Genomic DNA, 14,609 nt, shown 5'->3' with positions numbered 1-14,609 from the left:
GTTTACAAGGTTAATTCCCGGGATGGCAGGACTGTCATGTGCTGAGAGAATGGAGCGGCTGGGCTTGTATACTCTGGAGTTTAGAAGGATGAGAGGCAATCTTATCGAAACATATAAGATTATTAAGGGTTTGGACACGGTAGAGGCAGGAAACATGTTCCTGATGTTGGGGGAGTCCAGAACCAGGGGCCACAGTTTAAGAATAAGGGGTGAGCCATTTAGAACGGAGATGAGGAAACACTTTTTCTCACAGAGAGTTGTGAGTCTGTGGAATTCTCTGCCTCAGATTGCCTCGGCCGGTTTTCTGGATACTTTCAAGAGAGAGCTAGATAGGGCTCTTAAAGATAACGGAGTCAGGGGATATGGGGAGAAGGCAGGAACGGGATTAAGAAACATCGTGTGGCACTGCGAGCGGCAGCCTGCAGTTTTCCTGTCATTTCACCCTTTTTGTTATTTTTAGTGTGTCAAAAAGTTTAATCTTGTACACATTGAGTTTCAAAGTTTCATTATTTATAAGGTTGACTGAAGTAGATAAACTCAACTGTTAACTTTTTCATTGCTTGACATTTCCTTATCTCTATTAAACCCCGACATTACTCTGGTTCAGAAACTCACCATGTTGCATTTTTCACTCCTTGAAGCCAGCAACAAAGGATCATGTCACAGTGCTCCAATAATACTAAATAGCCTTACATTTATAAGAAAGAAATATAAGCATTTAAGTAATATTGCTGACACTGTTTACTTCTTACTTCTTTTAACCTGATAATATTGTTAACCTGATAATTTTGATAATTATGTTTTGCTTCAAGCCAGAATTTAAACATGAAGAAATGTGAAAGAAAGAGGTATATTTATCTATCACCTTTTGTCTTTTCTTTTTTTCTGTCACCTCAGTCTCAGAGTGGAAGTTGGAAGGTTTTTGACGCATCACTGTAAGGCATCTGTATACATCAAGCCTGACAACGTGAGTAATGGAGTAACCAATATAAAGAAAAAAGGAATATTTGGGCATATTAAATAAATTTTAATAAACTGTATTACAGAGAATGTGAATGGTTAATATCACTTTTATCTCTTCATGACATTTTGTGGCAGATCTTTTAATAAGCCTGGTCCAATAGCCTGGTTGAACCTACAAACTAGGAGGAAGAGAATGCCACTCAGACCCTCAAGTCTACTCTGCGATTTAATAAGATCATGGCTGATCTGTTCTAACACCAACTCTGCATTCCTGTGTACCTGTGGAAATATTTCAATCTACTGCGCCCAGTGTTCCCGATGTGGGCTTCTGTAAATCAGTGAGACCAATTGTAGACTCCGCAACTATTTTGCCAAATGTCACTCTGTCCGCCAATGCCTACTAGATCTTCCGGTTGCTAACCACTTTCACTCCCATTCCCATTCTGATCTTTCTTGCCAGGGCCTCCTCCATTGCCAGAGTGAGGCCAAATGTAAATTGGACGAACACCACCTTGTATCCCAATTTTGTTTACAGATGGAGTTTGAGTAGGTGTTATTTTTCCTTACAAATGTAATACTTTTACATAAAATACTTTGTAACCAAGAATGATGCATTCAATACTTTTGTCATTATTCTAGATAGTGGTGGTTAATGGATGTGGATCTCTCTTTTCCTCATTGTCTGCTGTGCTCTGTGATCCTGGAGGTAGGTGAAGGTCGAAACTGTAGTTGTTTATTTGAACAACAAAATAATTGGTTTTGCTTTTCAGTCGGTTAAAGTTGTACTGTGGATGTGATGTTGTTCCATGACATTTGACATATCAATATTGTAAAATTACCTTTTAAACTACTGTCAGTGTTTGAAATGGACTTGTAAAAATAAATTAAAAACTCGGTCCCTAATCCAGAAATAAATATTAAAACTAAAACATATAACAGGATTGAGAGTAACTGTGCTTGCTACAAACACTATTCAAATGAGTTAGTAACAAAGGGCCATTGAAACCCTTGGTTTCTCCACCTCCCCTTTCTCAACCGGTAAACATGCCCATGATTGTTACAGGCTAATCATTGCAGATTCAGGACATTACTGCTAGTATTCCTTGTTGCCCCAGGATAGCATCTATAGTCCAGTTATCAATAGCTGCTTTATCAATGATCCAGTTGGGAAAGTTGAACTATAGTATAGAGATTCAAGCTGCATGTCTAGGAGGCAGGCCAGACAAGGCTTGGGGCAGAAGAGGGAACATGGATGGTCTGAACAGCTAGTTTGCTTCAAAGCAAGAGGCCTTGCAGATAAGACATAGAAACATAGAAAATAAGTGCAGGAGTAGGCCATTCAGCTCTTCGACCCAGCACCGCCATTCAATATGACCATGGCTGATCATCCAAAATCAGCACCCTGTTCCTGCCTTTTCCCCATACCCCTTGGTTCCGTTAGCCCTAAGAGCTAAATCTAACTCTCTCTTGAAATTATACAGTGAATTGGCCTCCACTGCCTTCTGTGGCAGAGAATTCCACAGATTCATCACTGTCTGAGTGAAAACGTTTTTCCTCATCGCAGTCCTAAATGGCCTACCCCATATTCTCAAACTGTGATCTCTGGTTCTGGACTCCCCGAACATCGGGAACATTTTTCCAGCATCTAGCCTGTCCAATTCCTGAAGAATGTTATATGTTTCTGTAAGCTATCCTCTCATCCTTCTAAATTCCAGTGAATACAAGCCCAGTCGACCCATTATTTCATCATATGTCAGTCCTGCCATAACCTGGTGAACCTATGCTGCACTCCCTCGATAGCAAAAGACATTGGATGAACTTGGAGCATGAATCGGCACATGGGATTATGATATTATAGCTATCACAGAAATGTGATTGAGTGATGGACAGGACTGGCAGCTCAATATTGCAGGAAACTGATGCTTGCAGCGTGAGAGAGATGGAGGTAATTTAGGAGGGATTCCAGCATTGATCAAAGAGAGGATGTGCCGGGAAACATCCAGCAAGGCCATTTGGGTAGACCTTAAAAATACAGAAAGAGTGATCACGTTGATGGAATTATACTGTAACCCTGCCCCCTCCCTCTAATAGTCAGCAGGAATTAGAGGAAATATATACAGGGAGTTTGCAGATGGCTGTAGGAACAACAGTTTTGTGATAGTAGATGAGTTTACCTTATTATTGGTTGGAAGCACTTTGGGTTCGATGACCATAATTCTGTATGTTTCAAGATGGTCATGGAAAATGGTTGGACTGGTTCACAAATTAATGGCCTAAATTGTGGGAAGGCTTATTGAAAACAAAACTTTTCACTGTACCTCATAGCATTTGACAATAATAAACCATTTATCTGCCTGAACTCTTGTCTATAACATTCTATTGTTGAAAGTGCAATTGTGACAGACATGATTGATTAGTATCACAAATTGCACTGTGCAATGAGCACGCATATAGTACATCACATTTCTGGGGAAATTTTGATCTTGTTGAACAATGTTATCATTGACACTAATTTATATCCCATATTTGCACCTAAATCAGGATGCTTAGTAGTAAAATAGAATTTTGAATAAAACCACAAATTTGTCTTGTTTTTAAAAAATGTTTTCATAAACCGGTTTCACTATTCAGCCATAGAACATTGGTTACTTGCAACAAGCGTGCTGATGTTTCATTCATTCAATCATTCATTCATTCATACATTCATTCATTCATAAAATTGCTTTGTTCAATAGTAAAGGACTATTTAAATTCTAAGTTGCTGGCTATTTACTAAAATGACTTTAATGTAACTGTTTTCCTTCTGTGTTGACAGATAGAATTCTTCTACCCACACCATACTATGGTGTTATCAAGGATGATATTTTTCTCTACAGCAAAGTCAAACCATTGCATGTGCATTTGGAGAGCAAAGTAAGAGTAAAAACAACTGAACATTTGACGTTGTGGTTCCTTGTATTTAGTAGCTGCTTATTGTCAAATCTGTCCAGATCTTAAGCTTCTGTTTGGATGAATGCAAAGTATTCAAGCAAGGTAGATCTGTACTGTAATTAAAGAACCAACGTTGTGTTTAGAACTAGTATTTGAGAGAGTATTTTTGTTCAAGATGTGTGTTGAACATATCATTTCAATGTAATTCGCTAAAACACCCTTGAATTGAATAAGAATGCATACATCAGCCTCTTATATGCATAACATGATTCCTTTTCATTTATGGGTCCTGCCACACCCGTCATAATGGGGAAAGTGTATTTTTAAATTCTCGTCATATCCCAATGTTCACAGTTCTCCAACTATGCAAACTGCACATACATATAGTTTTGCCAAAGGAGAGTTGGATGAGCCATTAGTATTGGCTTCAGTTTGCATGTATTGTTAATTATATAGTTGAGAAAGGTGGAAATTGATATCATAGAGAATTATAAGTGTAAACCCAAGTATTGCTGTGTATTTGCCTTGGCCTTGTTTTAGGTGACTGATGGTGACACACGTCCATTTCAACTTACAGTGGGAAAGCTGAAAAAATCAATGGAAGCTGCAAAGCTCCAGGTGAATGATTCAGAAATGTTCATCGTTTTGATCGTAGATAGCAATTTTTCAGTTTCGGTTTCAGTTTAGATTATTGTCATTTGTACCGAGGTACAGTGAAAGGCTTTTGTTGCGATAAATTACAACAATGAAAGAGGAAAATATGTTTAGAAAAACAAACTAATTGAACTGAACCTTTTCTTTCTCAGCTCCAGGTCAGAATCCCCATTGAGCTGAATGGGAATTTCAGTGCTAAGTCAGGTTATTACATTAAGGGTTAGACAATAGCAATCTCATAGTTTATTTAAAATATATTCCACAATTTGGGCAGCACTGTGGCGCAGCAGTAGAGTTGCTGACTTACAGCGCCAGGGGCCTGGGTTCAATCCTAACTACAGGTGCTTGTCTGTACCGAGTTTGTACGTTTTCCTCGTGATCTGCGTGGGTTTTCTCCAAAATCTTTGGTTTCCTCCCATACTCCATAGATGTACAGGTTTGTATGTAAATCGGCTTGGTATAAATGTAAATTGTCCCTAATGTGTGTAGGATAGTGTTAATATGCGGGAATCGCTGGTCGGTGCCGACCCGATGAGTTGAAGAGCCTGTTTCCGAGCTGTATCTCTAAACTATAAATTAAATTTAAGAGTGAAAGCAAGGTGGAAACACTTGTAAATTGAAGTAACTGACACAAAAATAATTACATGTTTAATGATGCACTTTGTTTTTGGGTATTATAATTACCATTGCATGACTCCAAAAATGACTCTTAAAATCTTCACTCTAATTATACTAATCTTTCATTGTAAGGTAGTTTTGCAATAACCCTAATAATTTTTCTGTGTATTCACAGGGTAAGAAGGTCACAGCCATGATTCTAACAAACCCTCACAATCCCCTGGGTGATATTTATTCAGCAACAGAAATGAAAGAATTTCTTGAGTTTGCTAAAAGGTGAGACTTTCGCAGTTCCAGAATGAAAAATTGTATGTTTTTACTTTGTTACATTTCCATGAAAACTTTAAAACTATATGTTCAATAAAACAATCAAATGCTCCTGCTGATGTCCGCTTAGGTGTTCCGATCATCCAATTTAGAAATTAAATGACCTTAAATATCTTTAATATATGACCTTATGTACATCTCATTTCCGTCCTTGTAATTCCACTTGAGACTTAAAGTGGCCTTCGGTCTGAATCTTTATCACAGCTAACATATTTCCTTGGGAGGATGGAATATCATTCATTGTTTGTTTGTGTAGATGTACTTTATTTTGGCATTAAAAATATAATTTCATATTTCTACGCATCCTGTTGAGAAATCACTCTCTTGTTTCTGTGTGTATAGATTATTAAGGCTTGCTGATACAATTGAGGATATATCCTTGTATGTTTGAAGGCAAAATGGATGATTCTGAAGTTTGATTCCAAAGCATGGTTCAAGTTCTTTTATTCTATTTTGTACTACTATATTTTGGATCAATTTAACCAGCAGAAAAATGTAATCAATGACAAGAATACCCAACTGGTACAATTCATTCATTTTAACCTATCCAGTAGCATGGATCAGTAGGATATACTTTGTGCATACACTTTCCATCAGATTTTTTTTAAAGTAGACTATCCCAACATTTAAGAAACAGTTAAACAGGTACATGGATAGGACAGGTTTGGAGGGATATGGACCAAATGCTGGCAGGTCCATAGCTGGGACATGTTGGCCGGTGTGGGCAAGTTGAGCCGAAGGGCTTGTTTCCACACTGTATCACTCTATGATGCTATGAATCTATGACTAGTGTCATAGGATCCAAAAAAGACTGCTGATTCTAATATTTTAGTTGAGGCTACTTTTTCTGCCCAAAGATCATGTTGGTTCTACCATATCGCTATGCTATTAATAAGCAAAACGACTGGTTACCTTGTGGGGGAAAAAATCAGAACCTTTGAATTGATTGAGATTTATGAATAAGTTATTTAGATTCTGTTTTTTGTTCCTCTGGTGATGTAGATACAAATTGCATGTAATTGTGGATGAAGTGTACATGCTTTCGGTATTTGATGACGTAAACTCATTCCAAAGTATCCTCAGCTTTAACAAGTGAGTCTTACTTTAATATTAAATATTGTACGTCTCTTAATTATTTTGCTGCTTTTACAATTATTGGTGTGCTTGAATTTTATATTATCTTCTGTCAGAAACCCATTGTCTTTTTTAAAGAGCCTCTGAGGTGAGTTATTGAGGAACATAGATGCCCACTTGCTCTCTCTACGGGGTGAGGCTGACACACACCCACCTCTGCCATCCACCCTCCCCAAATCCCCACCCCACCTAATCCCAGTAACTGACCCACAACTGTTTCCTCAGTCCTTTCAATTGTTCCTTAAACACGAATTGTCCTGCCTTCACCCCTAACTCCAGCCCTAGCAAATGTCAGGTATCAAGAGGTATTTCTGCTGCAAATTCATCTCCCTCATCTATGTAAGAAATTACGGCTTCAGCATGTAGATCGAAACAAGCACAGGTTTTCAGTACACACTGTTGCCAGTGTGAGTCTTCTTTATTTTGCAAAAGTACACTGCGCATACTCACACATATTCACGAGACTGATAAGATATAGACTATATCACACAAAATAAATCTTACCATGAAAGTACTCAGTTCTTAAAGTTACAGTTATAATTATATACACTACACTGCTCTCCCCTTAGAAAGTAAAATAACTTGTAAATTAGACAAACTAATAAAGAATAATTTTATAAAGTTAATCTGACGACTGGTTTACGCACTCTTTCTGATCTCCTGAGCGCTTTAGGGGGAGTGTCATGTTGTGGTTCTAAAGGAAAGTCAAGTTCAGCATCATTTACCCTTATCTCTACTTTCTTTGGAGATTCTGATTTTATATCCGAACTTGGAATAATGCCACAGATCTACTTCTTCGACAGTGCTTTGCTCTTGCTGGGATCGTATGGTTTATGTGCACATTTCTAACATGTCCTCCAATTTCTACCAACTACCTCCTGGCACCACACACTTCAACTACTATTCCCACATCCCATTTTTTGCATTGTAAGGGGGGGCTGAGAACATGAACCTAATCATGGGTATCAAACCTACATCCTTTTGGACTTCCACCATAATGACGTTTCTGATCAGATTGTTTTCGTTCAACCTTAGGAGATAAGTTAGGTAGAGCCAAACTCTGTCTATTTCTGAGCCTTCTTTTCATTAGTTCAGCTGGCTTATACCTTGCGATAGATTGTGGCATGGTACGATATTTCAGTAAGAAACTAGCTAGCCGCTGTGACATACTGAATTTTGAATTCCCTTCAAGAACTTGTTTCTTGAGAGCTCCTTTGACTATCCTGACTGACCTTTCAGCTGCGCCGTTAGATGCCGGACGGTAGGTTGGCACTAAGGTATGCTTGATACCATTTAGCTACATGAAAGTTTGGAACAGTGCAGCACGAAATTGGGGGCCGTTGTCAGAGACAAGCTCTTCAGGTAATCCATGACAAGCAAAGATAGACCGCAATGTGTATATTGTTCTTTCTGTTGTTGTGTTTGTACCCATATGTACCACCTCAATCCACTTTGAGTGACTATCTACCAAAACAAGAAAATTATTATTCCCGGGTTCACAAAAATCCACATGAATCCTCTGAAGAGGTCAAGTAGGCCAAGACCATGTTTGCAAAGGGGTTTGGGAAGGCCTACCTCTACAACTCTGACAGATTTACATTTGCTTGCCATTGCTTCTCTGTCATTGTCCAATCCTGGCCAATACATGCAACCTCTGGCTGTAGACCTCATTTCCACAGTACCTGTGTGTTCACGATGGAGTTCTTTAAGCAATCTTTGTCTTAACCTATTACTACTCTGTGACCCCCATTTAAAACACCCTTGCTTACATGACAGTTCATGTTGTTTATTGTGATAAGGTTTTAGGTGATTAGTACTTGGTTTTATTTCTGACCATCCACACAAAGTTTGTTCGTATACTGGCTTTAGCACTGTGTCCTTTTGAGTTTCAGCAGCAATTTCAGCTGCTGTGACTGGAAAGGTAGAAATTGGAGGATGTGTTAGAAGTGTGCACATAAACCATATGATCCCAGCTAGGGATGAACCGGTATAAGATCAAATCATAGACAAAGAAGTAGATGTAAGACTTTGCTATTATTCCAAAGTCTGACAGATCGACTTCTTCGTCTATGCTTTGCTCTTGTACCGGTTCATCCTTTGCTGGGATCATATGATTTATGTGCACACTTCTAACACGTCCTCCAATACTTCTCCAGATTACGTTTTCAGTTGAACGCTTGTTTCTGTGATAGGCATATTGCTAAACTTGGACAATATAAGGTGTCTTTGCTTATAATTGTGCAATCAGTAGCGGTATCAATACACATAGTATTGATGTATGGATTGTTCACTTTGACCCTTGTCTGAAAGTCTTCATCTCCAGACCGACCGTTCATAGTATAAATGCCGTACAGTCCAAGTTCATTACTCTCTGGGTGTTCTTCAAGGTTATGAATCCCATGCATGTGGTTTTCTCCAGCCTTTTGTTTAGCTTTATCATGTGATGGCACTCTACATGCTGCTGCAATATGGTCTTTCTTTTGATAGTTGTGGCACTTTGATAGTGAACTGCCACTTATTTGCTTTATGTTGGCCATTGCATCAATAGCACATAGCTGCGCATTTCCCAGAACTTTCCTGTGAAGGCCTTTTCCCAGTCTTGTCATGCTTGTGTTTTGGAACTACTTTTTGACTGTTGACTGTGCCAGCATGTGTTGGTCAAAACTCATGTGCACTTTGACATGCCATCTCCATGGCCAAAGCAGTTTTGCATGCTAAATCAAAGGTAAGGGTTGGTGTGTCATTAATTTTGATTGGATTCGCTCATCCAGCATTCCACATACAAATCTATCATGCAAAGCTCGATCCAGAAATGTCTCAAAATTGCAGTGTAGAGACAACTTCTTCAGTGAGATAATGTTCTCACCCACAGTCTCACCAGACTTCTGATTTCTTGTGTGAAATTTGTAACTTTCTGCAATCTCTTGGGGTTGAAGTGAGCATCAGGTTTTGCAAGAACAGTCTCAAATGAAACATTCCTTGCTTTCTCTGGGGCTAGGATGTTAGTGAGAGCTTCATAATATTGGCTTTATTTTGTTCTTGGATGGCCTTGTTTTGTGCTCTTACCTGCACTTGATCATCATCCTCTGCTTCTTCAGCTTCAATAATGTAATTTGCAAAAAAACCTTTCCATTCGCTCACAGTACGAGGTAAAGGTTTCACAGTTCTTGTCGAAAGTCCCTAGTCGGCCTATGTGTCCCGAGGATGCCATCTTGCCCCCTGGGCACAAGACAAAGATAGCCTGACAAACTCTAGACGATTTGTACAGCTGCTGTTTTAAACTACAGTCCCTTGCATAGAAGGATCTGTGGCCTCTCGTGTCCAGTTCACAAACAACTGCGACACAGCTTCATATTTGCTGTTTAAAACGTTAAACAATGCTGCATATTGCAAAACAATCCTGCATTGTATTCGGAGGTTGAGTTCACAAACTCTATCTGATCATCGTCACCATCGTAAGATACTGAATTACGGTTTCAGCATGTAGATAGAAACAAGCACAGGTTTTCAGTACACACTGTTGCCAGTGTAGGTCTTCCTTATTTTGCAAAAGTGCACTGTGCATACTCACACATATTCACGAGACTGATAAGATATAGAATATTTTACATGACACAAATAATACCATTATAGTACTCAGTTCTTAAAGTTATAGTTACCTTTATATACATTACAATCTAAGAAGAGGAGAATGTGCCAGGGACATAGGTGTGATAATCATTACACTCAGTAAAGAACCATCTGATTTTGTAATTGTCTCCCTGTCAGCTGCCAGAGGGTAATGCCCCTGTCCCACTTAGAAAACCTGAACGAAAACCTCTGGAGACTTTGCGCCCCATGTGGTTCCCGGAGGTTTTTGTCAGTCTCCCTAATGGTCGAAAGTGGTTTCCGCTTCTTCTATGTTCCGGCGATTATTTCAAAAAATTCAATACTTGCTGCGACTAAAAATAGGTTGCCGTTTTAAAGATCAGTAATTTTTTAGTCGAAGCCCGGTTGCAATGCTAGTTGAAGATGGATGCCGGAGGTTGCAGGTAGTGCAAGGTAAGCACTAAAATGCATAGTCAACCTACAAGTTCAGTAATAGCAGCCTTTGTTTTTTTCACCTGATAATTCAAAACACATTTATGTTATAGAAACATAGAAATTAGGTGCAGGAGTAGGCTTGCATAATATGATCATGGCTGATCATGGTTATCTTGCATAATTTTACCTTGTCCACATTAGTATACATTGTGTGAGCTTTTTAAAATATTTATATGTACAATATTGATGGTTGTCTGGTATTGTTTTTCAGGCTCCCTGATCCACAGAGAACTCATGTTATGTGGGGAATTAGAAAGGTAAATGCATCCACCGTGGCATCTGCGTCAACGCGAGAGATAATGTGATGTTAAAGTTCAGAGGTCATAGGAGCAGAATTAGGCCATTCGTCCCATTGAGTCTATCCCACCATTCATTCATCTGATGTGCATTTCCCTCTCAATCCCATTCTCCTGCCTTCTCTCTGTAACCTTTAACACCCTTACTAATCAAAAATATGTCAATCTCTGCTTTAAAAATGCCCAAAGCCTTGGCCTCCACAGCCATCTGAGGCAATGATTTACCACCCTCTAAATAAATACATTTCTAATAAAGAAATTCCTCATCATCTAATGGTACGTCCTTCTATTCTGATGCTGTGCCTTCTGGTCCTAGACTCTCCCACTAGTAGAAACATATTCTCACATCCACTCTCTGCATGCCTTTCATTAAAACAGCAACGTAGAATGTGTTAAAGTAGCAAAATGAAACAGTGAATTGGCACTTTTACATGTTGTGCCGGAAAATGGTAACATGCTGGTTTGCATCTCCCATGATGAGCCTTGTCACTTCTGAATTAATCTGGGGATATATTAAGGAGGGCCATTCGACTGAACTGCTGTGGCGCTGCCCAGAGCTAATACCTTACTATATTTTGTAGGAGGTGCAGGGGACTTGATGGATTCCTAAATATCTTAATCCAGAAGGAGGCATTTAGCCTTGTGGTTATATCAGTTTAAAATCAAACTTTTGATGTTATTCCTAGTTTTCATTTTCTTGGTTCCTTTTATAAATCCACTCATGATTTCTGTCTTCATAATTCTTTCAGACACACAATTCCAAGTCCTTACCACTCTTTGGGTAAATAGTTTTTCCTCAGCTCTCCTCTAATCCTTCTACCCACAACCTATGCTTCCTTGTAATTAGTCTCTCAGCTAAGGGAATAGGTCCTTCCTTTTCGCACAAGCTAAGCCTCTCATGCGTTTATATCTAAAGCTACAGGAGAATCATTTTAACAAAAATAGAAACTCTGTTCAATTTATCTCTGTACTATTTAGTTTATTCCAGGAAGGAAGGAATTTGTGAAAAATCCTCTAATCAAGAAGTGATTAGTACTGAAATAGAAGGTTGAGCTATAGGAAAATATTGTAAAGCATGAACACTTATCTTGAAGTTAGCTGAATGACTCAGTTGATGCTATAATTCACTGATGTTACCTTCCTTTGATGGTCATAAGCCCTGATCAATGAATGTTTAAAATAAAGAATAGCTAAAACTTTCTTAATAGTAGCATTCTTTCTATCAAATGTGATTAAAGCAGAATTTGTTAACTCCCTTCTGTGGGAATCAGTTAAATACTTGCAAAGAGATAGATACTGGAAAACACAAAGGAAACAGATGTTAAATCATTTCCAAAAAGAAGTGAGCCAAATTGGCTTATTAGGCTGTTTTATTGTTGTGATCCTTTTATGAAGTTCTGCAGTAAAGGCTACATAATCTTGATGATTATCATGCATTTCCGAGTAGCAGTGAAAATATTGTGAGAACTGGAGGACAGGGTCCCTGCTGACTAAAGTGCTGCAAGGTAATCCAAGGCCAACATTGAATCTTTAAAGGATTGATAACAAGGCCAGCATTTGAAGCTCAGCCTTGAGTTCTTGAGTGGAGATAGTGATTATTGTGCTATGTGAAGCAAGCTGGTGAAATTTCTGAATGTTAAACGCCACAGAATGTTGATGGTGGGGAAACTGGCAATGGTAATTCCATTGAATGTCAGGAGTATGTGACCAGACTTTTTTGTTTAACGTAATTATTTGCTACTGCTGTGGCGTGAATGTGTCCTGCTGCTTATCCATGCCTGGATGTTGTCTAGGTCTTGCTGATGCAAGCATGGACTTCTTCATGTGGTGAGGAATTGTGGATGCAATTGGACATTACGAAATCATTAGTGAATGTCCCCCACTTCCAACCTGTAGAAGGAAGGTGATTGATGAAGCAGCTGAAGATAGTTGGGCCTTAGACACTGCCTCAAGGAACTCCTACAGTATCCATGGGCCTTGGGATGAGATGATTGACTTCCAACAACCACAGTCATCTTTGATGCAAGGTTTGCTCAGCAGTTATCAATGGCTTAGTATGTCGTCATCAAAAATTTGCTTGGCCTTCACGTCAAAACTTGCAGGGTATTCTACAGTGCGGATAAATCTAAAGTGGTTTAACTTCAGATATCCTTTGATTCTGTTGAAGAAAGCAACAAAAACGAAGCCTGTAGTAAGACATTGAATCAGTAAAAAGTTCAAATTTTGCATAGCACAAAACCATGATCAGTGTCGGTTTCATAGATTAATGAAGGAAAATGTTGGTGATTTCACCATTATCACCAATTATGCAAAATCTGGACCATTCAGTCATAAGAATCTGCCTGAGCTTCAGATCACTGATATTTTATGTATCTAAAATAGCATATACTGATCATCAGAGGCGGAATAACCCTTAAATTTACCATTGTGTAACTATTGTCTTTGTAATCTGAAATTGCAGATAAACTTGTTCCAAGCCACCAGCAACACATTACAGTGAATGTACACTGCGGATTATGTTGCATGAGCAAAATCTATTTCATCAGGTCAAGAGTATTTAATTGTCATATGTACTGACAAGGAACTGGACTGGCAAACTGGCAAGGAACAAGTACTGGCAACTTTACAGGTGCCTTAATGCAACAACACATAGATATACAAGAATCAGTTATACAATAAATTTCATTATTAGTAATACAAAGTAACAAACCACAATAGAGCAAAACCAAAGTACATAATACAAACAAAATAAAGTCCATAATGCATCATAGTTACTGAGAAAGGATTGCGTTTAGGGTGCTGCGGCGTTCAAGAGCTAGATTATTGCTAGGAAAAAGTTGTTCTTGAACCTGAAGGTCACGGTTTTTAGACTCCTGTACTTTCCTCCAGATGGAAGTAGTGAGATGAGAGTGTTACCAGGGTTCTGTGGGTCTTTCGTGATATGAGCTATCTTTTTGAGACAGTGCTCTTGAGATCCCTTCGATGGTGGAGAGGTCAGTGCCCATGATGAACTGGGAATGTCCACCACTTTCTGCAGCTTCCTTTGTTCCTGGGCATTCGAAATATCAAACCGGTGATGTCTCGGATTTGTATCTGATTTCCAGGGACCGTGTTGCTTGGCCTTGCTTGCTTGACAATTTGGGATAAAAAATTGCATGCCAAAAACAAATTGAGAAGCAGTGAGCAATATCAGGAGATAATTAAATGAATCATGTTTTTTTGTTGTCTAGGATTTTACAGCCAGTGGACTTCACGTCGGTACTCTACACACTGAGAATGCTGATGTTATTAATGCCCTTGGCCAACTGTCACACTTCCATGGTGTTCCAGCTGCCACACAACATATGGTAGCACAGTTACTGAGAGACCAAGGTAAGAATGCATTGTGGAGAAAGCCCCATGTTCCAACAGTACATAGAATGTATATGTCCATTAATCAATGAATTGGTAGTGCTTCACATGAAATACATTGCTTTGCCTGGATTGGAAAGCTAGGCTGATTGCAATAGAGGTGACCATTTCACCAAACACATGCTCAGTCTCGCAAGGTTTGCTGGATCTCCCAGTTGTTTACCATTTTAACTCCCCTTCCCAGTCATATAC

At 38.9% G+C, this 14,609-nt stretch overlaps 1 protein-coding gene across 1 annotated transcript in view; it reads left to right on the top strand.

The window, feature by feature from the left end:
- The window catches only part of accs (1-aminocyclopropane-1-carboxylate synthase homolog (Arabidopsis)(non-functional)), a 36,268-nt gene that overhangs the window by 12,589 nt on the left and 9,070 nt on the right, over nt 1–14,609 (top strand). Inside the window, exons 6-13 of the mRNA XM_055649406.1 lie at nt 898–967; nt 1,603–1,669; nt 3,779–3,876; nt 4,435–4,512; nt 5,342–5,442; nt 6,496–6,585; nt 10,922–10,967; nt 14,237–14,378. Of these exons, the coding sequence (XP_055505381.1) occupies nt 898–967; nt 1,603–1,669; nt 3,779–3,876; nt 4,435–4,512; nt 5,342–5,442; nt 6,496–6,585; nt 10,922–10,967; nt 14,237–14,378 (692 nt within the window). The remainder of the gene's footprint in view (nt 1–897; nt 968–1,602; nt 1,670–3,778; nt 3,877–4,434; nt 4,513–5,341; nt 5,443–6,495; nt 6,586–10,921; nt 10,968–14,236; nt 14,379–14,609) is intronic.

Source organism: Leucoraja erinacea, chromosome 18 (genome assembly GCF_028641065.1).
Source record: "Leucoraja erinacea ecotype New England chromosome 18, Leri_hhj_1, whole genome shotgun sequence".
Taxonomy (NCBI): Eukaryota; Metazoa; Chordata; class Chondrichthyes; order Rajiformes; family Rajidae; genus Leucoraja; species Leucoraja erinaceus.
The sequence above is the reverse complement of the archived record's forward strand: the minus strand, read 5'-3'. Positions and strand labels throughout refer to the sequence as shown.